The sequence below is a fragment of the Nipponia nippon genome, unplaced genomic scaffold (assembly GCF_047370975.1).
Source record: "Nipponia nippon isolate SJK-2023a ecotype South Korea unplaced genomic scaffold, ASM4737097v1 scaffold_25, whole genome shotgun sequence".
Lineage (NCBI taxonomy): Eukaryota > Metazoa > Chordata > Aves > Pelecaniformes > Threskiornithidae > Nipponia > Nipponia nippon.
This window is the reverse complement of record NW_028262342.1, coordinates 4,645,851-4,672,794: the sequence shown is the minus strand read 5'-3', so window position 1 is coordinate 4,672,794 and position 26,944 is coordinate 4,645,851. Positions and strand designations below refer to the sequence as shown.

At 47.8% G+C, this 26,944-nt stretch overlaps 1 protein-coding gene across 1 annotated transcript; it reads right to left on the bottom strand.

Annotated features, from left to right (window-relative positions):
• Positions 1–1,123: 1,123 nt before the first annotated feature.
• On the bottom strand, positions 1,124–15,117 carry LOC148055260 (uncharacterized). The gene is made up of 6 exons (XM_087762378.1): positions 15,066–15,117; positions 14,055–14,119; positions 11,448–11,591; positions 9,843–9,948; positions 3,544–3,705; positions 1,124–1,561 (listed from the first exon to the last, which is right to left on the bottom strand). The coding sequence occupies exons 1-6, from the start codon at positions 15,115–15,117 to the stop codon at positions 1,464–1,466; spliced, it is 627 nt and encodes a 208-aa protein (XP_087618504.1). The 3' UTR covers positions 1,124–1,463.
• Between the last annotated feature and the right edge of the window lie 11,827 nt (positions 15,118–26,944).

The following is a 26,944-nucleotide window of genomic DNA, read 5'->3' as shown; positions in this document are numbered from 1 at the left end:
GCTTTTGATGGTGTTTATTTATAAGGACTTTGGGGGGCGGGGGAATGAAGTTTTCCATTACTGTTGCTTTTCCCCCTACATCATAACCGATTTCAAATGGTGCTAGACAAAAACTGAGACTCTGAACACCAAGAGAAATCGGTCAGCCTGTGTAAGAGACATTTTCCTGGCTCAGAGAAGAATCCTCTTGTAGATGACAGCTATGCATTCTTTAAAGACGACTATTCAGTGGTCTGATCAAATGCTTCATCCACACAGTGATCGTCTTTTCTGTGTATAGTCATGTTTGACAACAGTGAGGTCAAGCAAAAATAGTTAGCTTCACTTTAGTGGTTTGGATGCAAGGGTATAGAAGTCATCTGCAACATTACTAGAAGTTACCAGCAATAAACTTAAATAATTCTAGAAAAAGGAGTGGATCCTGTGTGCACCAGTGTGACATCATCATGATTGCTGAAGGCACTTTTGTGTTTAGCTGTTGAGATCAAATAGTTAGAGGGAATTTTTGTGTTTGCAGGGCAAGTCTCTGGGAGCTACGGGATGATAATTCTCTGGCGATGGAGTCCCCAAGCGCAGAGTGGAAATAGTTTGCTCTAGGTTAGTAAATTAAATGTTAGGGTCCTGGTGACTGGAGAATAAAGGAAACGTACTCTGCCTGTCAAGATGCAAGAAGGACTGTGGTGGTTCTCATGCAACTCTCGGATCACTTTACTCTGGACAACTTTAACTTAATAGCCATTGTTTATTAAGTAGAAATACATTTGAAGGAAGCTGTTCGTGTTGTGGCCCTAGCTTGAGAGGGTGTATACAGTGCTTGTATAAGTGTCTAGAAATCAGATGATGTTACAAAGTGGATGGCTGGCACAAAAATAACCATTGGAAAAAGTGCTGGTTTAAGGAGTAGAGGCCGTCGGTGAAGTTAGCAGCTGCTTGATCTCCTCCCACGCTGTAATTCTTGCTCCTAGAACACTGATTTCAAATGGTGCTAGATGCAAAGTGGGAAAATCTAAGCCACCATGTGAAACCAGCTTCCAGAGGAAGACATCTCTTGCATGGCTGCAGGCTGAGAGAGAAAATCCTTCAGCTCCACCGTACCTAGAGAAAAATTCATTTATTTAATTTTATTAGCAAGTAAGACAGTGAACTTTGGGACAGTTATTTTATTGACACTTTTTTTTTTGGCATCTTGTGAATAGTTGAGGCTGATGTAGGAGAAATGAAATAATGTGATGAAGAAACCCACCACTCCGGCAGTGACTGCGATTTCCTTTCATAGCCAGGTGGAATATACTGAAGCTCTTACCAGCAAGTAGTGAAAAAGGTCTGACTTCTTGGTAGTGCAGAGCATGCTGCTGATGGGGGGAGAGTTTGTGTTGTACAGGAACGCTTTTTTCATGCCTTTGCAGATAGAACCAGGCTATAAAGCTCCTTCTGTCCGAGGTAGAGAGTGTTCTGACTTGCCATCACGTACTGATGTCGGCATCATCAGGGAGGACAGATGAAGTGCTTTTTGTGACAGGGCAAGGAAATGTGACTATCGTGATGGAACTTCCTTCGTCGGCTGTGTCACACAGCCTGTAAATAGCATGCTTTTCATAAGCAAGGAGTTGCAGATTTTTGTGAGACAAGTTTTAAATTCTGTAGGGACAATGAAAATAAATTGCATGGGAACTACTTTGAGTGTGGGTCAGAACGAAACCTAAAAAGGGAACATTTGCAAATCTAACTGTAAATGGTTCAACGAAAGTTGTCAAGGAAGTAGGAGAGTGTGAAAATGAGTGGCTGACGGTTATTGGAAATGGAATAGGTCTGAGCAGTGCTGTAGTGCGGCACAGCCGTGGTAGTTAACCTGCAGTGTACATGGCTCAGTACAGCGGGAATAGGTGGGGTGTCTGGAAGCATGTGAATGACTACACACATGCATAATTCCGGAACTGTCAAACCCTGCCCACTGTGTCTAACCTGGGCTGATGCAGAAGCTGATGTAAAATGGAATAAAGTGTGGCAGAAGTGGAGTGGGGAGTTTCGTTTATCGATGCCCTGGGTTTTTTGGCAACTCTTTGCATTAGTTTTGTAAGCAGATCCAAGAATCTGTTTCAGTGCCTACGTCCTAATGCACACCCACAGGCAGCAGAGGAAAAGCTCAGAGAAAAGAGCATGTCCTTCCAAGAAAGGGGAGTGGAGGAAGGGGAAAGAGCTGTACTAGATTACTGTGTCTGGATATTTGCTGTAGTTTCTAAATCCATTAACTGGGGCAACAGGGTGAAAGACAAGTGGAAAGCAGGTTCCCTCCCCAGTGCCTGTCTTGCTGGCACAGTTATTTATGAGGCACCCTGTATTATCAGCGTGAAGATTTACCGCTGAAAAGCTGGACCGTGAGTTACTGCTGACTGGAGGTCAGCTGCAGCACAGATAAAGTAGCACAGCAGCATCTTTCAGAAACAGGCTCAAAGTGAGGGTTGCTTTGGTTTTTTCTTGTCTTAGTAGCAAGTATTTGCCTTAACAGTAAAAAGAAATCTTTATTAGGGTTTTCAAAAAGAGTTGGTGGCAATGTCACTTATGTTTGCGCTGCTGAAAATGAGAGCTTCTGCAGAGGTACGAGACTTCCAGAGTCTGAACTGGGTCTGAACACCTATGCGCACCTTCCCCTCCCCTCTCCAAAGCAAACTAACCTTTCCAGAAATACCGTGCAGCAGTTGAAGACCAATGGCTCATTCATTATTTAGTTTGATAAAACCAGGTTTCACTTCAGCATAATTAAGATTACTCCAGGCTACCTGAAAATTGTCCTGTGGCCTTAACAAGCTCCCCTTCCCTCCAGGCAGCCAGAAGGTGTCAGCCCTTTTTGCCAAACTGCAGGTACACCTTTTATGAAGGATACATCTGTGACAGTGTATGCTGTTCTTTCCAAACCTAACAGCGTGCTTGGGCAGGCAGCATGCAGAGGGGAGGAGGAAAAAGAGAGCAGTTCAAGATGCTGTGATACACAGCACTCAACTATTAATATGCGCACACGCAGGAAAATAAACCAGTGCTTGTCTCAAGCATTTGCTGGGTGTGTGTTGAATGTGTACATATGGACACACACATGTGTGGAGACAAGCAAATACTATCAGCTATAGTTGGCTTTGGCAAAGTGTTCTGGAGTTTTCAATAAATAATAGCAGAAAAAGTACAATATTATCATTCTGGTTTTTTTCCTCCTCTTTCAGACATGTTTTAGTAGCAGTACTGTTGGGTAGCTTCTTTCAGAGGAACATCTCAAAAGCCTTTCACGGACTTCACACTGCTTTATACCTTCTGCAGGAGACAAAGGCAAAAAGGGAAGAAGTCCCTGCCTCCCCCATGAAAGGGAGCTTCCTCCCTAGCCCAAGACCTTTAATCCAGTCTGCAGGAACAAGGCAAGCCTGGGTGTCACGGATGTGATTTCTCACAACCTCCAGGTTATAAATTAAGGCACTTCTGGGGCTTCCACAGTAAGCAAAACAGATCTCTGCATAACCCCATGTGCATCATAAATTTTTTCCTCCATTTTCAAATCACGGAGTGAAACTCGTGGTTCGCCAGACTCTGGTCTCCCCTGGAGAAAATGTTCCCATTTTACGTGCAGAAAATGTGAGCTTGATGCCTCATCCCCACAGTAAAGGAATGAGTCAGACCAGGGCCAGGTGCAGGACAGAGGGGTGTGACAGCGCAAGTGGTGACCTGTAAGGGGAATTGAAATGAGTGAACTTCTAAGGTTTCAGAAAAGCTTCCTCAGCCCGGGGGAGCGTGTAACTGCATCTGTTTGTTGTGCAGTTCTGTTACTGTGTGGTGTTGCGTAGGTCAGGTATGGACAAATGTGCCCTAACTTGCAGCCTGAGCTGGTCGTTGGGGTGTAAAGCTTTCTGTGTCAGCAGGAGCACTGACCTAGGCTGAGTAAAGGTAGCGTAGATGCTGCATTGCTTAGTGGAGTTGATGACTGCGACTGGAAGATGGCTCTAGAGATGCTACTGCTATTATGGGCAGCAAAAACACGTATTTCCCTTAGGAGTTTAAGCATAATGGAGATTTTTTTCCTTGATTAGGACCAGAATAAAAACTCCAGATCCCATTCCTGAGTGAGCATGGTCTATTCCATTAGTTCTACTACTGTAGCCTTACAATTGCAGTATAAATAGTAAAGTTAAAAGCCAGGTACTCTGGGTCTGCAGACCTTGTGCTGTCTGCCCCTCCACCCCCAAAACCCAGAGGCAGTCCGAACACCGGACTGTGGCACGCTGCGGGTAAAAGCCTGTAGAGCCTTTTGTCCCATTTAGCTCTGCTTGAGCAATGGGACAGTCAGGCCTGCTTGACATCTGAGTCACTAATTTCAACTTCTATTAAGGGTAATCTGTCAGAGCGCTCACTAGCATTTGTCTAACCAAACTGTCAACAAGCTGCCTATCATGCTAATCCATTTTTTAAAATGGTCCAAGGTGTTGGGAAGGTGAGATTTTTGTTTGCTCATTTAAGGCAGGGAGAAGCAGCTCTTTCCCAGATAAGTTAGGGCAGGCCAGGTGAGCGGCAGCGTCAGCCACGGCTGCAGTTTGGCTTGTGATGAGGTCCGAGGGTGCATCTTGGCCTCTTCTCTTTGCACGGTGGCCTCACTGAAGGCACACTAGTGTGTGGTTAACTCTTGCTGCTTTGGGTGAGTTTTGATAGAGCTCGTTCCCAGCCTGGGTTTGGTGCCAACCAGGATTCTCCTAAACAATGCTGAGCCACGGTCTGGCAGTCAGCACTGGCAAACAGGCGTTGGTGGTTTGGATGCAGCGAACCTCGTTTCGGGGCACGATAATTCGGTGCTAGCATTGACCCAGGCACGCTGGGTGATGTGATCGGCCGTACCAGCCTTCATTTTATGGTTCTGCCATACTGATCCACATTTTCTGTGGTGCTTGGGTCTAACAAAGTAGGCTAAAAAAAGTGCAAGAGACCTTTAATTTGCAGATTACAGTTCTTTTGGAGAAACTTGGAGATAGCTCATAACAGCACAACATCACTAAAATAATTAGGATTTATTCACAGGACCTGTTTTTTTTTTTAAATCCAGAACTTTGTTTCAGACTGCTAAGTAAAATACAATACTTATAATGCTATTGCTTGCCCCAAAGCTATTCTGAACTGAAGGAAGCGGTTTCAGCACGGTGATCATTCTAAGAGTGCTAGATATTAGGGCTACAGTGTCTAATCTGCTTCCCGCCTGCTCATCTGAAATCGCTTTGACTTGCCTGGAGTCACACAGTTTTCTTCCACCTTTGCTTTCACGAGAGTTCCTAGGCAAAACCACAGCCTCTTTGGAGGGCACAGGAACTACTGAACCACTGAATCTTATTGAGGATTTCCGATTTCACAAGGAACGATGAGGTGAAACCGGGAAAACTTAGACAGAGGAAGAAAAGCATCGCACTTACGTGACCCGGGTCATGGAAGAGCAGTAGGAAGGTGCAGCACTGAAAACTCGTCAAATTTAGCCATACACAGCTTGACTGAACAGCACGTTACAAAACTAACTACACTAAAAAAAAATTATCCACCAAAGTAGCTGAAACCAGAAAAGTAATTTTCTGTTCCTAACTTCTGTACCTAAGCATCACCTTAGAATATAAAGTATTGATTGCAGGTCTTGAAGGCAGTCACGGGGAGGTTATTGTTGCGATTTGTATAGTCAGTTCAGGAACGTGGTGTTCCCCCAACGCTACCGTTCCAGCTAGTTTAGGTAATGTCAAGGGAAGTCATATTTTTCTTTGTATCATTCAAGAGACAAAAGAATATCTTGTGCCAGTGAAGAGCATACGGAAACAAATACTGCCAGATGTTCACTGAAGTATAACCTGCCCTTAAACCTGGCATTTGAAAGCATGCCTTCAGTGCCCTGCCATACCTTAACACTGTCCGCAGTAGAAGGGCCTGCCAAAAAAGCTGGAGAAAAGCATTGACCAAACTCCTGGATGAGTCCCCTGAGCACGAGCTGTTTGGTTTTTACCTGTTCCTAGGATTTCCATCCTTCTGTCTATCAATGAAATTTTACTGTATGTTTGAGGGCCATCGTCAATGTTTAAGAAGCATTTGAGCTGTATATCCAAATACAAAAGCAGTGGCTGCTGTTGGACACCTACTATGCACCATTTGCACTGGATAAAGAGTGTTTGTGTGGGGAGCTGAAGAGATGTGCCTAACTCAGAAATAGCTCTCTTCCTTGGAAAGCTTAAGGTCTGAATCACACTGTGTTGGCTCAGTTTTTAGCAGACAAGCTATCACATATGCCTCCCTGTAGGCGAAGAGTCGTCACTGGCATCAGGATTAGCAGCCAGGTTCTTTCCCTTTGAAAACTAGAGAATAATGGTACCGAAGGCTAAGGCTGACTTCAAGCGTGGTCAGGGCAGGAGGCTGCCCAGGGCTGGAGGCCTGGGGAGGTGGGCTAGCAAAACTGGGAGCAGGAAGGGTCCACTCGCATCTGTGCTTGGCCTGCACTGGTCCCCGTGTTCCTCCGTGTTCAAAAGGAGCCAGATAATGTGCCCCTAAATTGAACTTCATTATTGCAAAGATGGGGGCAAAGTTAGTTATTTTGCTCAAGATCCTTGAGGTATTAATCACTCCACTGCTGCCTATGAAGCTGAGAAGACTAGAGCCAGCCCTAAAATATCCATGGTTGATGTTGCCCTGAGTCAACTGAAAATACTGGTGACATGGACAAATAGGAACACCGGAGGAAAATGTGGAAACCTGGGAGGGGACAAGACAGCTACTGAACTGAGGTACCTGAAACCGAAAGCTCATGAGAGACAACGCTAGCTTCACAGACGCTGGTGCACTCAGAGCAGCCTGCGGAGTCCACCTGATAATGACTACAGGAACAGAAATGCAAATATATGCAGCTGCTTTTTTCTTTTTTTTCCTGGAACGCAGTGTAAGTTGATGCCTAGTCCTTAAATACGTGCCACTCCTGATTCCCAGCAGTCCAGAGGAAGTCTTGGGGGAAAAGGGGATGAGGGAACTAGTGCAAAGTTCTTGTAGTTAGCTCGAGAAACAAATTATAGATAGGGATTTTAAAATGCTTTAGAGATGCAGGATTTTTTGAGTCTACGCTTTTGGACTCAGTGGCCCACTAGTGCAGTAGCGTTAATTTTCAAGCCTCACCTCCAGGCTCAGGACTCGAGCACTGCCACAGTTGTAAGAAATGTGGATTGGGAGTTCCTGAACCAACTGGTTGCTGACAATGAGTCAGGGGAATGACCTTGCAGCAGGCAGCTCACGGTACCTCTCTCGGAGCCGTGCCAGTATAAACGGCACTGGCATCTCTGAATGCTGTTGAAACCATTTTGTGAGGTTCCCGTGTTGGCCATTTCTACTGCCGCCTTTGCACCAAAGCTTTTGGGTGGGTGAGAACAGAATAGACTACTCCCTTCTTGTTCCATAATAAGGCCATCTTCACAACCTAGGCTTGGGACTCTCTATATCTATATAGAGATATATAGAGGATATGGGCAACTCATCTCTTGCCTACATCTCTGTCCATTAGCACCAGTGATACAGACACTTAACCGACTTAAATCTTACCCTTCCGTCCCAGCCACACCCATATTAAACTGTAAGAAAACACCGTGAACAAGCTGTAGAAAAAATACACGGCAGCAGTGAATTTTCTGGATGGGTCTGGAAGTGATTTGTGAGAGGAGTGAGGGTAGAATATTTGGCATTTAGACATTTTAATGAATTTTCCCAAATAAGAAAAGAAAAACATTTGCTTGTAGACTTTAAGCTTCTCACAGCATCAGTAAAGCTCCTGACACAGAGCCCAACGCTGTATTTGTATGACATGGAAATTAACAGCAGCAGCAGCAGCAGCAGCGCTGCAGGCTTAGAGTCTACTCTGCGAGCAACAAAATGGCTAGGGGTGCTGTTGTGTTCATTCCAATCCCTTCACCATTTGTGGGTGATGAAATAGGTGGATGCCGATATCCCTGCCACTTCAGGTATGGTTGCGAACTTTAACATCAATATTAAATTCATCTTTCTAACCGTATTCAAGCTTGTGCCCTCATCAGCTCAACTCCGTAAAGCACAGACAGGAACCAACAGCAAAATCGGACTGCGTCACAGATGTAACATGACCGTCGGCAAAACAAGTGCAGAAAGAGATCATGGCTGTCTCGTCAGTCAGAGAGCCTTCCTTCGATATCAAAGAAGAATAAGACGGTAATGCTTTTAAATTTATGTCGCAAGCATTTGCAATCCTTAACTTTCTTTACCAAATTTTGCGGTCCTTGAACAGTAAAAACCCCCAAGAAAATTGCATGTATTTTGCCAACAGACCCAACGCATTAACGAACACTGCGTCATAATGCCGCACTAAGGCTGAGAGACATAATAAAGCCCACTTTACAAAGGAAGGAAACGAAAATACAGAAAAATGAATCAGCTTACACAATGTCACACACACAAGTGTCAGAGGGAGGGAGAAATCACAGCTTTCCCAAGTCCTTTTGCGGCAATACGCAGAAAACCATTATGGAACAGTTAGCCATGTACAGCTAACATACAGTAGCAATACCGTCCCTATGCGCAAAACCGCTACCGTCCTACAGAAATATGCCGTGTCCCCTTCTTAGCCTTGTTTCTTGCCAGTCCCACAGATTTACCTGCTGACAGTAACCTCAATTCCTGAGTAATGAGATTTACAGCCGAAGTTTAACATTGAAATAACTTCTCTGTTATCTCTGTCTCCTCACCCGCCCTTACCCTGGCATTTAGTCACAATTAAACTGTCACTGTGGCAAAAAGATGGTAGCAAAAGGAATAAAAGCAAATGCATCCCTACACTGAACACAGATACTCAAAAAGTACGCATATGCCTGAGCAAGTATACCGGCTGCCAGTTGCACCTCCTTCCAAAGGACTGAGAAATGCCATTAAGAAGCACTAGCTTCGCAAATTAATGGGGTCCTCCGCCCCACAACCGTGATGGGGAAAAATGCAAAGGGTTGTCTGTTCAGACAGCACTCAGTAAGCCAGACTCAACCCACCCGTCTTCCATGCAACTGAGCATTTCTTAGTCCAGCTCCTGGCTGTACGGAATTACCTCCGCGGCTGCCTCGTACTGTTCCTATATGTGTGTGTATTTATGCCTGTCCGTCTTGCTGCAGGGACCACCGTTGTTGCTGCTATTCCTGTTGTTCCCCTGCTCTGCGGAACTGGCGCTGCAGGAGGCAAGGATGCTCCAAGGGAGCCAGCTACAGCCAGCGAAGGCTCAGTGAGTCAGGAGGGGTTGTGACGACTGCAGTAAGAGTCTGAAATTCCCTATGGAATCTGGCAGAAAAGGAGGGGAGGCAAGAAAGGTGGAGATGGGAAAGAGGAAAAAAAGTGGGGAGTGGCACCTACTGTCCGTTTTCTTCTTCCCTCCCTGTTCCTACCACCGCACTGCCGTTGGAAATGGCATCCTCCGCTCTACGGTACTGCGCAAAGGAACAGAGTCGGGGATAAAACCGCAGCGCGTACGGCCTTTGTAACCGAACGACCGGTAAATTCGGTCAGGGGGTGGGTGTATGTGTGTAAATACAGCCCTTCTCTCTCTCTCCCTCTCTCAGACTGCCGTTCAGAGGACAGGCTGCTGCTGAAGTAATGGAGACGGCGGACGCAGTATGTTTGAGCCGGTTCTGAACCCAGCGGTTGTTGCTAAACAACCGGACCTGACGCTTGAGATGTCAGCGAGTGAGTAATACAGATTAAATGCTTATGCTACCGTAGCCTTAAACTTGTTTAAGCCTCGATATGATGAAAGGCTATGGAATAATGTTCCCTGCCGTATGAGAAAGCAAAGTTACCACTCCACTGCATAATCAGGAGACTTCCTCGGCCAGAAGGACCAAGCCCAAAGCTGGTTGTGTCCTCAGCACTTCCAGGCAGAGTTGCCATCTTCATTGCTGGTCGCTTTAAGAAGAGAGGTGAAAAAATAGTATAGTAAATGGTTAAGAGAGAAAAACGTTCTCCCCGTCATTTCCTCATCCTCTCTCTGGAGCTGCTCTCTGCCCTCCATCTCCCATTCATCCTTACCCAGTCCTTCCCAATCCTCCTGCGATCCCTGCTTTCTAACGCTGTTATTTCTTTTGCAAACCTTTACAGACCCGTCACTTCGGGCTGCCTTCAGCTCTCCCTGATGTTACTGAGCCTGTGGCAAACTCACACTTACGCAAACGAAAGCTGAGCTTGGGCAAGAGTCTTTTTCACTTCTTTAATTATTCCCACGACATAATTTCCAGGTGCGATCCCTGCCCCAAGCAGTTTACAGTCCTGCTAACACTTAACCAACTTATAAGGGAGAAGGAAGAATGCAAGCAAGCGAGGAGAAAAGCCCCAAACCCCAGTACTTTCCCCTTCCCCGTGGTTTGCAGCTCTGACACGTCATCGTCACAACTGCACGGCGAAATGAAACCTCCCCGGCACCCGCGCGGGGCACCCGTGGGCGCAGGGTCCGGCGCCCGCCGCACCGAGGAGTTACCGGCTTCTTTCCTGCCCGCTGCCCCTGCCCGAGGGGCACCCGGCAGCCCCGGGAGCCGCGGCGGGCAGGGAGCAGGCAGAGAGCGGGCAGGGAGCTGCCGGCACTTTGAAGCAAGTGAAATCAACGTTGAGATTTGACACCCAGTCCTCGACCAATCCGGGAGGGCTTTTCACCTGCCATCACCTCCTCCGCCAATCGGACGGCGCCTTTGGGCTGAGAGCCCTCCCCGGCCAATGGGGAGCCAGCTCTGCCACTTAGTTAATGATGCAGCAGTACAGGGAAGACTATCACATGTGAGCTGGAAGGCTGCCAACATGGAGACACGGAGAGAGCAAGGTAAACAACTTTCCAACGCCAAAATGATGACATTTAATCCCTAAATGCTAGCTTCCCGTCTCGACTCATCCTTAACCCCTTTCAGCTGGGGTGGAAGCGTCTGGAAGGCACCGTCTACCTGTCCCCAGTGCTTTTAAAAACTGGACGACATGCCCTGCAATGATCACTGCGTCACCGTTTACCACTTTCCGAACTACGCAGTGACAAACCTCCAAGCTCTGAAATGCAGAGCGCCTGTTAACCCCTCCACCAAACCCTCGCCAACATGCCAGCCTTTAGAGAGACGGGGGGGGGAATAAAAAGCCCAAACAAAACATGAAAACAGCAGTCTTTGCAAAGTTGTCATCTCTCCCCCACGACTACTACCCTCCTCTGCAGTACAGCAATGCCGGCAAGAGTGACATTAGTACAACCTGTGCCATCGTTCCATTGAGAAAACAGCTCTGACGCAGAACAGAGCAATCATACCCAGCCAAAATAATAATAAAGGCACTCTGGGATCCGAACTTAGGGACGCTGGGGGAAAGGGACGCCCTGCAAATAATTAAAATACGTAGATGCAGCTCAAGCCCCATCCTGATCAAAGGGTACGTACGTGGGAAAGCCGAACCGGACCGAAGAGCTCTGCCCGTGCACCATCTGCGCAGTCCTCAGCCCTCCGCTCGCTGTGTAGCGCCGCAGAATAGAAGGTTCCAGAAATTTCCTTTCCGTTAACCCTTTCGGTGTCTGCCCACTCTCCCTCCCCGCGGGATTAAGCGCGCCGGGTCTCCAGCATCGTCAATGGGCGAAGCCTCCTACGCCAACCGAGCCCAAATACGATCTTTAAATGACACTGGATGGTGGCAGGAGCCCAGTCCCTGGTGTTGGTGTTACTTCTCTTTCTGGAGCCCTCTCTGCCTCTCTTGCTGCCTCTCTCCCCTCTTGCTGCAGCAGGGCTGTTGCTGGTAGACCTATCGACGGAGCTTGCTCTCTCACTCTCTCGCTGAGCTCTGTGACGCAGCTCTAAATTCTCCAGCCTGCTCCCTGTGTTATAAGAGCGGAACTGCAGCTTTCCAGGGAGCCCGTGCCAGAGGTGCCAGGGCCAGGCAAACCGAGGGGAACGTCGCTCCTGGACTCTGCACCTTTTTTTGGTAATTATTATGTTCTTCACCTCTGTTTCTGTGCTTCCTCCAAGGCTCTCAGCCTCGCATCTCCTTCTCTGCTTCTGAGTCATACTTACTAGGTTAACTCTTTTAGGATTGGTAGTCAGCAATACAAATCTCGAACAAGCGTAGCTGAAACCACAGCCAACTTTGTGGTGGTTTCTGCTTTAAAAAAACCAAAGCAAATCTTCTTGGCTCTAAAAAACAAAAACACACACGCGCGCACACACACGTTCCAGTAGAGAGTTGGTGCTTTTTGATTAACTGTTTCGGTGACAGGAACCACTACTTGACTTCCTAAAATAAAATATTTTAGGCCTACGTCTTGCAAATACTCAGCAGGCAGTTACCCTGAAGCACAAGGCAACGTAAAAGGAACCGCTCCTGGGAACGAACACAGGTCTTCTGGGCATAAAAGCGTGAGGCTGCTGCTGGACCCACGAGATCCTGCTATGCTGGCCGCAAGACATTGATCTGAATGTGGTTCAGCCACTGGGCAGAGGCACGGTGTAAGATAAGGTACTGAAAGTGCTAGAAAGCCATAGGCTCTTCTTAATCTGAACAGTATTAATAAGTGTTATCACACACACAGATTCAAAATGCTCAGTGTAGGCAGGGGACCCAATAACTGCATTCCGGGAGTCGCCAGAATACAATAATCTCTGTCAAAGACAAAGTCCGCGACCAGCTCTGTCCTTCAGCACAGCAGGCATCACCAGGCAAGACAAATTCTGCAGAGGGACACTCTCCCCTTGCCTCTGCCCCCTGCATTAACTCCGGTGCCTTCAGTCAACTTCAGCACCAGGCAGGGGAAGCAGTGCTCTCCCGTCTTGGAGCCTCAAAACCGGAAAATGTGTAGGAGGATCAGTGGCAGATACAGCATCTGAGAATCAAAGAGAAGCTAATGCAAAGCCAGCGCTGTGTGAGAGAGTTCATGCGTCAGTCTGCATACACAAAAGAGCGAGCAAGAGAGCAGCAGTCCATTTGAACAACACCGAATCAAGAGAGAGATCGCTACTACAGAGCTACATCTGCCATTTTAATTCCGGACTTCAGAGCTGGCTGCAAGCATTGGGTTTTTCACTACAACCAAAGCTGAAGTAACCACTATTTTTTCTCTTCGCAGCGTCTGAAGAGCCTGAGCTATTTTGGGATTTGTCTGTACTACACTGAAAATGACACCTGTTACGCACAGACACAAATGAGAAGAATTGCAAGCTCCCGGTTTCTCGGATATGGGTCTACAAAAAAAAGAAAAGGATCCTATGAACTAGGGACCTGGGAGAGCAGTGCAGGCTCTCAGGGTGGGGTGAAGGGGATGACCCTTGCAAATTGAACAGTCAGACACCAGTACAAAAAATGTACAAGGTCTGTTGTAGCTGATGCAAGGGGAAATCAAACCTGTGTGTGACCAAAAGAAGTAGTGCTTGATCAACTAAATGCCACAAGACATGGTTTCTTATGCCATCAAACCCTTGGGACTTCAAGGCTTACATATACGCTTTGTGGCCAAAGCTGCAAGCATTAACTACTTCAGTTAATGAAGGTAAATTGTAAGAGCGCTACGGCTACTTAAATGAGTCACCCAGCAGTGATGCTCGCTAAAGTAGGCCAGTGTTTTACGTGATGTTAAGCTGTCTGTGCTGGTTTCAGTTACCTCTGAGTTATCTCAGAAGCTCCACCAACATACAGGGTCAGAGCGGATTTTCCGCATTCCCTGTTTTCCCCGTCAGCGTGCAGCTGATTTACAACACGCCAACGCTGCGCAGACGAGAGAGAAGCCATCTCGCTGGACCCGCGAGGCCCTGCGAAGCTCTGAGCATGATTGCGTACGGCACTGGAGCAAGAGAAAAGACTCGGAGCCTCAGAAGTGGGACAGTTGACTGGTGCTTTTAGCTCACAGCGATTTTGTCAGTCTTGTGGTGTATTAACAAAGTAATATGGAGCTTTGATTTATTTCAAATTATATCTTTTTGGTTGCTTTCAGGGGAAAGGCAGCATTTATTTTATGGTTTACTTTCATTTGAAAATGACGAGCCGTGGAACATTTCTACCTTTACCTGACTGTAAGTATTGACTTTATGGTGGTACTCGGGCTCCCAAGAAGACTCAAAGCCGCACTGCACTGGGAAACACTCAAGTGGGCAGCTCAGAAAACGTGGCACAATGGAAAGCTTCAGCACTCGGGACTGAATGAGGCCCAAAAAAAAAAAGTTGTCTTCTTGCACAGCTGAGTCAGTTAAATGTTGGACAGGCCTTGGCATCTTCTGTGAGTAAGGCACCAGAGGCCATGATTCCATTGTAGAAATCCGTGCCACTTTTCTGGTTTAAGTGGGGCCCATGTGCATGTTTTGTTACTGCTTCCCCGCCACCACCACCAAAACTCTGTCTAAAAGCAGGAGGCAGAACTTTGGTTTTGTAAAAACTGACTACGAGGAAGCAAAGTCCCGGGCTAGAAAGCAAGCTTGGTAAATGGAAATAATCCGCGGCTGTGGTGGGAGGCAGGGGAGATCAGTCCCACCGTGCACATCCATTCCAAAGCGAGGGGTGACCTAATGGCTGACTACAGCTGTGCCATGGGTGCTTACAATGTTGATAATAAAACAAATAAGTTTCAATAGTGCTAGACAATGTAATAAAATGTCACGATTTACAACTCGAATGGTTCAGACTGGATGTTAAGGGAAAAATACATTTCTTCAGGAGAGTGGGAGGGATTGAACCCCCAGCCGTCATTACCAAGCCTGCCATCAATCGGCAGTTTCCCTCGGCATCATGAAGGGATCAGGGAGCAATTCATCCGTGAGCAGGGAAGCGTGGGCTTGCCACTGCTTCTGTCCCAAACTGGACACAAAGGGGCATCCTCAGTTCTCTGGCATCTCCCGTGCTATTTTCTGCTGTCATGCTACAATGACCTTAATAGCAATAACAGCTGAAGTCTGACGTTACAGAACTCTAACCCTCATGCACCCTTATCGGTCCTGTGGGTGATAAAATAGCCTCGGCCATCCACGGCGGCAGGTCCTTGGGCTTTTTAATGACGGAGGAAAGGCTGGCGGTACCACCCGCACTTTCGGCTTCCTGCTGGTGAAGCCTTGGCTCAGGTTTCGGTTTAAATGCCATCGGCCACACCTTCCCCCGACTACAGGAAACTGCGATTGTTAAAATCAGGGCATGTTCCTATTTAACTAAAAGGCTGAGCTCAGATAATCCAAAGGCTTCGACTATGCCTAACAAATTCCTGCCCAAGACATAGCAGGTCTGTGCAGCTGTAAATCTATAACCCCTCGACCTCAATATCCATGTAAATGACGTCTGGGCATATCACCTCGGGGAGCAGTTGGCAATAAACGGAAGGAGCAAAGAATCGGGCAAAGGTGGACAGGGGAACGTAAAAGCTAACAATAATAACGCGTAGCACAATGTTCTTCAGTTTACCACCCCGAAGTCCTGAAAAAGTTCCTTTAAAATGCAAATTAGTACGTTTTTCAAATGCTGACATGGGATAGTTCTTTTTCAAAATGTGGAATTTGTCAGCGCTACCTCTAAAACGCTCACCACCTCAGCAAAATGATGTTTTCCAACAGAAATCTATTTCAGCAGAGAATTCCCAGCCAGCTCCATTCAAGGAGTATCAGCAGCCACAGTAACATGACAGCCCATCTGCCGGGACTGTTTCCCCTAACCCTCACCAACCAGAGGGTGGTTAATTTTTAAGATTTTCTTTTAATCTGAATGTTGTAATAGTAAATGGTCCTTAAAAAAACATCCTACTTATTCTTTGCTATAGTAAAACAATTGCCCATATTGACCGCAAATAAAGAAGTAATGTTAGTTGTTACCTACGGGAGCTGGTAAGTTTTTAATGTTTGCTTATTTAAAATGAATACAATTTTGCATACGGGAAGGCTGAATTAAATAAAGGTTAAATATTTTGACCCACATTGTATGCGGAATCAGGGTCAATGCTGATACGGAAATTCGGGAGTTCCTTGCTCCCAGAGTTTACTCCAGTTGTGCCTCTTGCTTAATTACAGCCCTTAGTGCACAGAAGGCCCCCAGTCAATTAGCGAGAGGCAACCGTCGTCTGGAACGGGAGCTGCCGCAACGGTGGGGCTTTTAGAGGAAATGGAGAGGAAATTATTTCGAGGAGGTGCTTTCTTTCATTTTTCAAAGAAAAGCAGAAATAAGACTTTGAAGTCTTACGTACATGGACAATCCGTGGTTTTACAGTCACCAGGACATGCAGATTTCCAGGAAACTGGAGACTTGCCGCTCCCAAAGGGGAACATTTGCTAACACGGAGTCCACGAAGGGGTAGTCTACACGCTGTACCACGCGTCGGGTTTTCTGCCACTGTGACAACAGAAAAGTTAGAGTCGCAACAAACATTTAGGTTTAGGGCTTTTTTTTTCCGAAAGGTTTATTGTTTTCCGGGCAAGTTCCATTAGCGAATGCCAGAGAAATGGCTTCTGCGATATTTTCTTTGCCAGCGCAGTGCATACAGGCGCTGTTATTCTCACTGGGGTCCCAACCAACGGGAGGAAGAGCAGGCAGGCGTACAAATAACAACAAAACCCCTTCTGAAATAGTTTTAAAGTTGCTTCCGCGCGCCTGCTTGGGTGCGCACAACGGTGCAAAGGTCGGGGTGGGGGTTTTCATACTCCTCTTTGGGGGTGGTTCGAGGGAATTGGATGGAAGAGCTGGTGTTGAGATTAAAGACTGCAGAGCCAGAGGTGTGGGTTCATTCCCAACCACTGTCGGGGATGTGTTGGCATTGGGTAGTCACATTTACATAACACGCTTGCATTCTTCATGCAAACCTAGCCCACGCAAGAAAGCAGGCGCTGAAATGGAAACCTGCAGGTGAAAACCTGGCCCTCCCTTTGAAAAGCTGGAGTCCTGGAATTTACCCTGTGAAGTCTAAGAAAATCCCAGCTGGAATTGCTGAGATCCTTTCCAAAGAGGTGGCACCACATTAACGTACAAGCTGCTTCAAAGCAGAGCTCATGCCCTGTGCTGAAGCTGCGTCCGAGGTATTTAGCGTCCTCAACCCACAGCTCTGCTCAACCTGCTTGCTGTCTTGCAGCGTTCCCGGCCAGCACGACGACAGGAACGCTGCCCGGAGCTCGGCGTGGTGGCTCCCCCGGGCCCCCGGCCGCTCTGCCCGCAGCGGGAGAGGGAGCAGGGGCAGCCAGGCTCCCCGAGCTGCAGGTTTTGCTCAGTTCCAAATCTAAGGAGCCAACGGCGCTGAGACAAAAGTAATTATTTCAGCTATTAGCTGCTAAGAATAGAGCCGGCGGGGGTGCTGTGCATGGCTGAGGTGCGCTGGCAGCACAGTCGGAGGGAGCAGGGATTGCAGTGGAAGCACAGAAATAGCCATTCTCCACGCTCAGCACTTCGAGGCTTCATGAGTCACCAAAATACACGGGGTGGGGGACGACGAGAGGTAGGGTGCAGAGGAAAGGCACCCTGCCCTTGCGCGTAAAGCAGAAATGCCTCTGGGCCGATGGCTGGATTTCCCGGGAGAGCGCCGCGTTTTTGCCGAGGAGCCTGTTTTTCCCCAAGGAGAGCATCTGCCCGGTGCCGAGGCAGCGGACCACCCTCACGCTTCCCACCCATCGGAGCTGCAAGGAAAACTTCCAACAGACCTGCTGCCCATGCTTCCAGGTACTGCTCCCCTGGCCGGGGAGGGCCGCGGCCGTGGGCAGGCAGCGGGGCCGCTCCGGCCTCCCCGCCCCGGCGCCCGGCTCACGTGGGGCAGGAATATTTGCAAAAGCCAAACATGAGCGGGGAGGGCAGCGGGACGGAGGAATCCACTGATCTGGAGCCAACTGTGTTTCATGGTGTTTTCCTAACTCGCTGCTACTCTTACTTGACGTTCCCTTTACAAAGACATTATAAAAGGTTAAAAATACGAACAGCAGATATTTAAATACGGGATCAGTAAATGACCAGTGCTCAGCTGGTCATCGACATCTGTAACATCTTGTCCTGGTGCTATTTAGCAAAAATTGTATTGGTATCACTGCATGTTTTTGTTCAATATAGCTCGGAAGAGGCAATTTTCCTTCCGTGCTGTTTGTGCAGCCCAGGGTACAACACATTCCTGATCTATGACTAGGTTTCCAAACTACATAGTAAAATGAATAATAATAATAGTAAAAGTTGTACAACTTTTTTTTATACAGCAACCTTTGTATTACTTTAGTGCTGGATTTTCCAGCTATTGTACGTGGGAGAAAAAAAAATGCTTTTTTTGTAAAAACCACCATACCCAAGCAAAACAAAACCAAAAAAACCAACAAATTTAAGGGTTAAAAGAAAATTTTTGTATCAGTCCTGGGTGCAACTGCAGAAAGAGTCGAGCTAGATAGAATTAAACATCTCAGCTGGAGCATGGACAGGGCACCAGACAGCTTGCTAAAAATAGATTAATCCTAATTACAGCCACACTTCTGCTTTTTCAAGGTTTCCCGTTTCACGCGGGGACGCAGAGGCTGCGCATGGCGAGGGGGACCGGTGCCGGCTGCGGCAGCGGAGGGGCCGGGGGGCACATGCCGCCCGTTATTGCATAACCCCGGGAACACGCCGTCCTGCGGCGGGAGCCACGGGAGCCACGGCAGCGATGGGAGCGGCGGGAGTGACGGCAGCGGCCCGCCTCGCCAGCCTTTGGCTGCTGGCTCCAGCCGATCGGCACAGGCTTACCTCAGCGCCTGGCCCTGGAAATCTGCTCGCCCCCGTTAGCAAAACCAGCCTAAACCACTGGAAAACAGAATTTCAGGTAACGTGTGCTTTGCTGGTTAAAGATTTAAACATCTCCACCTTCCTGCAGGCTCCCCGACCCGCCGGCAGCCCCGGGGGAGCTCGGTCCTGTGCCAGAGCTGCCTGGCGTGGTTAACCCCCCGGAGCGGTGCCGTGCGCCAGCACGGCCCGTAGGAACTGCCATAAATCCCTGTTATTGGTTTTATTTCCTCCTGGACAGCATTCACACAGAGAGCTGACTTGCTATCTCAGAAGCAGAATTACAAAACGTTTAGTATGAAATAAGCATATTTAAGCCTCTGCTTTCCAAACTACAGTAGCTTATTTCTCCCTTAAAGCCTATGCAACTATGGAAAACAACTGTCTTCCCACCCCAAAGGATGTATATTAATTAACAAATTAATATTTAACGAGAAAATGTATTGCTTCAGCTAGAATAACTTAGTTTTGTTTTATCAGAAGCCAGGAGTTAACGTTAGTTTTTTCATTCCGTTTCTGTAGCAGTAACCACTGGGAAAGCACAAGGGCCCCTCTGCTCGAGATGCATCTCGGTCTGCACACATCGCTGCTGCTGCAGAGAACAGCCAGCGACTGAAAGACCTTCTAGCCGTAAACCAATGGCAAAATTCATCAAACACTCCTTAAATATCTTGGATTTATGTAACTCTCCCACAAGTACAGGGGGAACAGCACGAATTTCATGTAAAGTGTCCGACTGAGCCTGTTTGGCTGTTTTAGAAAAAAATAAGCCAAGTCCCGACGAACGTCAGGACTCGGCCGTCACCAAGGGCAGGATCTGCAGCGCGGAGCGGGGCTGTCAGCCTGGCGGGTTGCGCGGCCTGGGGGACACGGCAGGACGCCGACGCTCACGGCCCCGCTGAGCAGCGCTCGGAGGAGAGGCGAGCTAGGGAGAGGGCATCTGTCTGGAAAATACCTTGTAAGTTTTGAGCAGGACTGTCACTTCAGTAAACAGTATTTTCACTCATCAGAAAAGATTTCATTTTACATTTCTGAGTTTCATTTGCCCTCTGCACTGAAACGCAGATCCAGGATTTGCGCGCTTGCTTTTTGTATTTTTAATAAAACGAGAAGGATGCACAGCAGCCCAGCTTTGGGCTGATGGGTGCTCACCTGGGCTGACAAATTCGCCTGCACATTGCTCTCCACAGAAGCCAGTCTTGCAGCTCCAGTCTCCCGCACCCCGGCTGAGTTTGTAGCAGAGTTTTTGGCTGTCCGGCAGTCCCGGCTGTCAGTCCTGCTGTCGCTGCCCAACTCCCTGGAGTTACGCCCTGCGTACAAGAAAATCTCCCATTAAAAGTTTCACCAACCTTAGTATGACAAAGCAATATTTTCCAATTGGGAAATGCATAAACAGGGAAAAACTTGTTTCGACATTGCTAAGCAGCTTTCTTAGCGTTACCGTGCCAGCAGCAGACCGCGTCGGAGAGCAGACCTCCTCCTTCTGCTTGACGGGACGCACCTGCAGAAGGGCAGCGATGCTGTGTGCGTGCAGAGGGGCTTGGCCGTGCCTTAGAAACACCTACGGGTACCAGGGCACCTCTCACTGCCTGCCTGTGTCTGCCAGCCCCTGCCTGGAGTGACTGCTTTTAGAAGCGCAGCGAGAGGTTGGGAAATCTGCTGTGATTCATAGGAATCGCTTCAGTCCCCACTCCCACCGCCAGCACAGCACCCACGAGCGCCCAGGAGCTGCCAGACGCACGCAGCGCGAGCACCGCGCCTGCCGGCAGCTCGTCGTTAACCATCGGCTGCCAAGACCCTCCCAGAGTATTTAAAACTCAATGCCACAAATTAGTTGTCCTTATCTGAAAAAATTCCTGAAATGCTTTTTATTTTTGTTCCTGAAAATTATCATATTCCGAGTGGTTTCATCGGCTCAGCTGAATAAAGCGACACCGTGGCTAACCGCGGCGTTTTCTGTTGGTGCTGGGTTCGGTGCTGGCTGAGTTTTATCTCTGCCTCTTGTCTCAGCCTTGAAACTGGGACTGTAAATTATTTTGGCCAGGGATAAACTGGCTTTGCTTGTACAGCACTGAGCTGCGCTGGCCTCTGGGTCTCAGCTGAGGCTTCGAGACGGTTCTAAAAGTAAGTAATTATAACCTATTATCTTTTAATGATACTTGTAAAAAAGAAGAGACTCCTTTCCCAGCTGTTTTCTCCTCAAACTGACAAGATTGTGTCTTTTTGGTCAGTTCTCTTCTGCAGCCTTTCATAAAACAAGGGTACACAACAGTTTAAAAGTTAGGATGGGTATTTTGCACTTACATAGCAATAATCATTTGAAAACCACTACTAAGTTCTAAAATCCAAGAGATTAACCAAATAAAAATTAATCTCAAAAAATATTTTTATGCATGAGTTGATTACTCTTCCCAGCATGGAATTTTTTTGCAAACAAATCTCAATTAGAGATTGAGCTTTTCTATTTTTTTTCCCCTAAGAAAAAACAGATATTGTCATTTTTCAAGATATTTTGGGTTTTTTTCTTACTTGGCCAATTCTGATTAGTCACATTCGTCCCACTGCAGATTTTTTTTTTCTCTTTCCAGCATGGGAGACCTTTGGTTTGAGTGATTCCTTTGTATAATTCGTAAAGTAGAAAACAAAACATTAAACATTACAAACCAAAACAGATGAAAATACTTTCAGCTTTGCTCGTGTTCCTGCCAACTATTTTCCTTTTAAAAAAAAACCAACCCGCACAAAACAGCTCCTTCTGAGCCCGTACACCACCGTATCGTTTTACTCCTTTAAAGGGGAAAGGAGAGCTGCGGATTAGCTCTCGGTCTGCTGGAAGGGCCAGCACCTAAGAAATGGCAAGGACTGGTTTTAAGCCTCTAAGCCAGCTTCTAATACTATTCCTCCCCAAAAAACCCAAGGCAATAAGAATATATTGTGATGAAGGTACAAACTTCTAAGGCTTCTTTAAATACATGTTTTGAACAGCACACCGAAGCTCAGCCATATCATTAAGAGATGCCTAGTGTGAACACAATTTATTTGCCCGTTGACTGCACTGGACACGAGCCTCTGCTCTTTAGATCCATTCCCACGCCTTCACTTTTCATTCCTTAGGGCCGGACCACCGAAATGAGGGATGCAATACTCCAAAAGCCGAGCGCGGTATTTCCAGCAGGCCCTTCACCTCCTCTTCATTGATACCCGCGCACGGGCAGGTTTTCTCTTTGGGAGATGGGAATAGCTTGTGCACGGCACCACACCGACATCAGCCTGGCAGAACTGGCCTCCTCCGGCTTTAGCACGGCTGCAGGTTGCTGTGAAAGAGAAACAGCAGCATCCCAAAGCGATTTCACGGAGTTTCCAAAACCACCTGTGAGTAACAGCTTTGCTTGGGGTAGAAACTTTTTTTTTCCCTTTTTTTTTTCCACTCCAGGCTTCATTTCTCTCTTTGTTTGCCTGGGAGGTTTTCACCAAGTCCTGAAGATGAGGATGGGACACTCGAACTGCCAGAAATGTTGCATCACTGGCTGGGTCTGTATCCGCTCCAGCTGAAGGTACCCGCTTTGCCTCCAAGACACAACCGCAGCCTAGAGGTGAGGCCCGTGCCCGGCTCTGAGAATTCCTCTGAAATATGCAGAGCGTGACAGCTCAGAAAAATCAGGGCTTACATAAGGCTTACAAATTTGGGGCCCACCAAGAAGGTCACAGGGCCGAGATGGGCTCCTTCTGCCAGGGTCTTGCAGGAGGCTGCTTCACCCCGACCCCAGGTCCATCCCTGAGGCTGTTGCACACAAGGATTTCTCTTTGGGAAGTTTTGGGAAGTTTCACCTACAAACTGGGGGCTGGGTGGGGACGCGGGGATTTGTGGTGGCCGCCACTCTGGCTTTTGCTGTCTCAGGTGCGTGCAAAACGGCGTGGGATGTTGTGCTGGCCCCAGTTAACCCGTAGCCCTATTTTCCTTCAGTAACCATGGCAACCTGAGTTATCTTGCAGCGGTGCCTGTCACCCTGTGGTAGTAACACCCTGCCTGTCACAGCCGAACCTACAGTCCCACTGCTGGGATTGGCCATGTGCACATCCCGGTTGCCTGAAACTGCAAAAAAAACCCAAAAGCGAGGTGTGTTTGCAGGATCACTGTTCCTAATGCAATGCCGGCAGAGGCCGAGTGGGAGGCAGGGAGAAGGCACAGGAAGAGTGGGAATGCCGGAGCAGTGCAGGCACAATCCCGGCTCTCGGCAGTACGATCGGCTCCGCGGCAATGGGAGGAAGGTGTGTCAGGGCGAACGGACCCCAGCGCCGGCTCCAGCAGCAGCTCCAGGGGAGCGGAGCATCACCGCTGCCAGGGCTCATCTGATTTTGCCGTGGAGCACTTGACAAGAGAGAATAAAGTGATGGCTGGAAACAGCCTCCCGCTGAGTGCGTTACACAGCAGCATGAGGCCCTTTGCTGTCCTTTTTTATAAAATATTTTTATGAGCTTAATTGTATTCAAGAGAAACAAAGTTGCCTGTACTGACGCTCGGCCTGCACAGGAATTTCTCATATGGAGAGGGAAGATGGCTGGTACCATGAAAGGGGAGAAGAAATTTGGGGTTGAACTAGATGATCTTTAAAGGTCCCTTCCAACCCAAACCGTTCTATGATTCTAAATGCCTCTGCCAATCTTGCAGGATTTCGTGGCTGCCATTCTTCAGGAGGTGCTGCCCATCTACTTGATCACAGCAACTGTTATTCCTCAAAAGAGGAACAGGCCTTCAAGTTTTCTGAAACCTAAATCATTAGAAAGCTTTTACAAGACTTTGCTGTCTTTTTTACAGGACTTTGCTGCATTTGTACACTAAATTATCAGTACTGAGAAGCTAAAGAGTTAAATCAAAATCAGAGAGATCCAACAGATTCTTATAAAGTCTTTAAAACCAAGATAAAGGGAAGAGATTAATATATCTTAAATAATGAAAAAGACATGGATTCTAAAATTATTATTGAATGGATTCTTAGTAGTAATATTAGAAGAAAAGTCATTTTAAGCAGTCAATGACTGCTGAGCTGGCAGTGCTACACTGTAACTGTGATAATCCTGGTTGCACGAGGCACCAAAACGCTAATTCCAATTAGTTTTACATTGAGCGCGTCGCCTCTCACACGAAGGAGGACAGAAAACACATCTGTAGTCTTTTGTAAACATGCAAACATGGTTTCCACACTCACTTCGGCATTGCACAATAGTACTAAATGGGTTAGTTTTGTCTCTGAGGCAAAGAATTGCATAGAAAAGTAAAGGCTGGTGTAAAGGAGCTATCAAGAATTATCCACACGTGAACAGAGTTGCCCAGGAGATGCGATGGGCACCCAGCGGCGGGCTGGGAACTGTCAGGGACCGGCAGCCGAAGCAGAGCACGGGGCAACAGCGTGCGAGAGGAACAAAAGAGCGAGATGGCGGCGGACGGGGGTAATTCTGCTTCCCCGTGCAAAGACACAAAGAACTGCTGCATGGCTTGGGGCGGGAAGGGAAGCTGTGATTGCAACAGCAGCACCTGCATTAACCTTGCTGCTCTGTGGTGATCAGTTTTCTTGCAGTCCCCAACCGACTATAACCCAGTACCAGAGCTTTCCTCCTTTTGAAAATGCTGTCTGGCATTTCGGCCCACACCTGGAGGAAGTTTAGCTTTTGAAGGGGTACATCTATGGCAGGGTAAAAGGTCCAGGATATTCATTAGAATTTAGGAGTCCGTGAAATGGGAGCTTGCGCAAGAAAGTGTCTTCTGGCATTGAGGGTGCCCCAGGTCAGTCAGCGCTAGGGTGAGAAGAGAGGTGCTCGAGGGGAATACAGGGAAGGAGACTGGATATGACAGGTGAAAGTAAGGCCACCAGATGTGCACATCAATGAGCCAAGAATGACTGAGACCTAAATCCCAGTCTTCCCTCTGACACATGCTACCTCCCGGCAGCTCCGGCGTCCCAGGGGGTTTGCTTATCAGCCTCTCTTGTTAGCATTTCCCTCTGTGAGATGGAACAGACACCTTCTGTAACGTCGTTCTGGAGAGCTGCAGCTCCTTTGCTGGAGATGGAGCGTTTCTTCACCTCTCAGCTGCAGCTAAAGGTGAAACGTGGACTGGTAGGAGCGTCCATGATGCCCCAACTTGTGCAGGTGCGCATTTGGTTCTGCACAGCCTCGACACCAAACCCACCACCCCCGGGGACGAAATCTGGGTTATATAAAGCCATTCCTGCCTCGAAACGGTGAGGTTAAAGTGAGGCTGTCCAAGATGAGAGCTGCCTCAGGAGGGAGATTCACTGCCTGCACCGAACTTTGAGTACAGGTGCAAACTGCAACGCTCGGTGCTCAAATGTACATGGACACACAGGCCAGGATGCTGGGAGCTTCTTGAGCATTCAGCGTGTTTGCAGATGTTCTGGAAAATGAGCACGTAGTGAGCTGGCAACATCTGGAGATGACACAAAATCATCATGCGAGGTGCATCCATGGTAAAAGCGCGAGGAGTAAAGGAAGGATCTCACGATGTGCAGTGGCTGGGGAAAAAATTAACTGATTAAATTCCGAATTTGTAGGTTCAAAGTGCTAGGTTTAAAAAAAAAAAAAAAAAAGTAACTGAACATATTCGAGTGATGGATGTGGTGTTACTCAGAAGTTCACGGAGAGCTGGCTGCAGGGTGCGCGGCCACCGGCGTGCCTGGGTGCTCCGTCCCTGGGTGCTCCCTGCCAGGCACCGTGAAGGGCAGGCTCCTGGCATGATGGATTTGCACAGTCCCAGCAGGGCAGGGCTAATTCTTATATTTGTATCATTCCATTTAAGTGACAAACTGTACCGAGCATGCAGCGTGACGGTCCACGATCACAGAGCACTGTGAAACTGTAGGATCCCAGGCAAACACACCAGAGAGAAGTTTTGTACTGTATCTAACCACAGTCCCTACTCATTTCACAGCCCAGCACCGAAAACTGCACAATTAAACCATTTTTAAAGGGTGCAAAGCCTACATTATTCCTTCTATCAGTGCTTTATGAAAATGGCCAGCTGACTGGTATGCTGTGGAAGGGCCACCACATGAAAGTGGACCCAGGTAAGAAAGCACAGGACTGTAGCAGAAATGCTAAATCATACTTTAAAGGCAGATATTTCTTTTCCAGACTGTTAAAGTAATTCCTACAGCAGGAATTACAAAAGCTTCCCTCTGTAAACCCATTTCACAGAGACCACGAGATGGGGAAATCTATCACGCTTGGGTAAGTGGCATTGGAGGGGAGGTGCTCTGAGTGGCCCAGGGTTAAGGTATCAGTGAGCGTCGATGCTGGAGATGCGTAATTCAGTGACTGGAGAGAATGGCAGTGATGGAAACCACTAAAACCAACACGCAGATGCCTTACAACTTCGGACCATCGCAAAGAAAGAGAGACAGAAGTCACGTTATCAAGACCACAGAAGTTTGTTTGAGAAGGACCTACTGCCTGGTAGCATGGAAAAAAAAACCAAACCACCCAGCTTTCCATCGCCACGGTAACTCCTTCCTCCAAAGCACTTTTAACGCAACTTGTTTCCCGTTCCTCTAACTTCTTTGGTGGCTTTAGAACAGAGCAGTCAAGGCTGAAGTGCTGGTAACACACCTGCAGCAGGACAGCAGATGAGAAACTTTGTCTTTGTCTTTGACAGCAAGTGACGAGTTGCGCTTCTGTCCCCTCCAAGGAGATACCGGCATTACCATCACTAAATGGTTACTGACTGCAGGAAAAAGCCAAAGGCAAATTCTCTGCAGAAGACAGCAGGAGAGGATCAACGCTGCTCCAGCCTCTCTCCTTGCAGGAGTTGGTGCCCGAGTTACACGAGTCACTTCTAGCAGAGGTCCCACCTCAGGATGGATCCCTGTGTCTGTGTTCCAAAGGGCCTCAGTTTGCAATGGTAATGTTATTGCAGGTCACTACGCACGCCGGCCTCTGCTGCTCTGAGCATCCACACACCCTTTCGTGTTACTTGTCTTCCCTGTTGATCTTAGAGGACAGCCAGGGTGAGGACCCAGAAGGGCCAGCCAGGGCCATGCTGTCTCAGCAAACCCTGCTCCAGTCTGAGAGAGCGATACTACAAAAGGGAATTATCCCGAGTACCAATATTCACTCAAATGGACCATGAACACAGCTGCGGGACACTGTGTTAGCAGCCGATAATGTAGGTAAGAAGTATTTTGTGAAATGG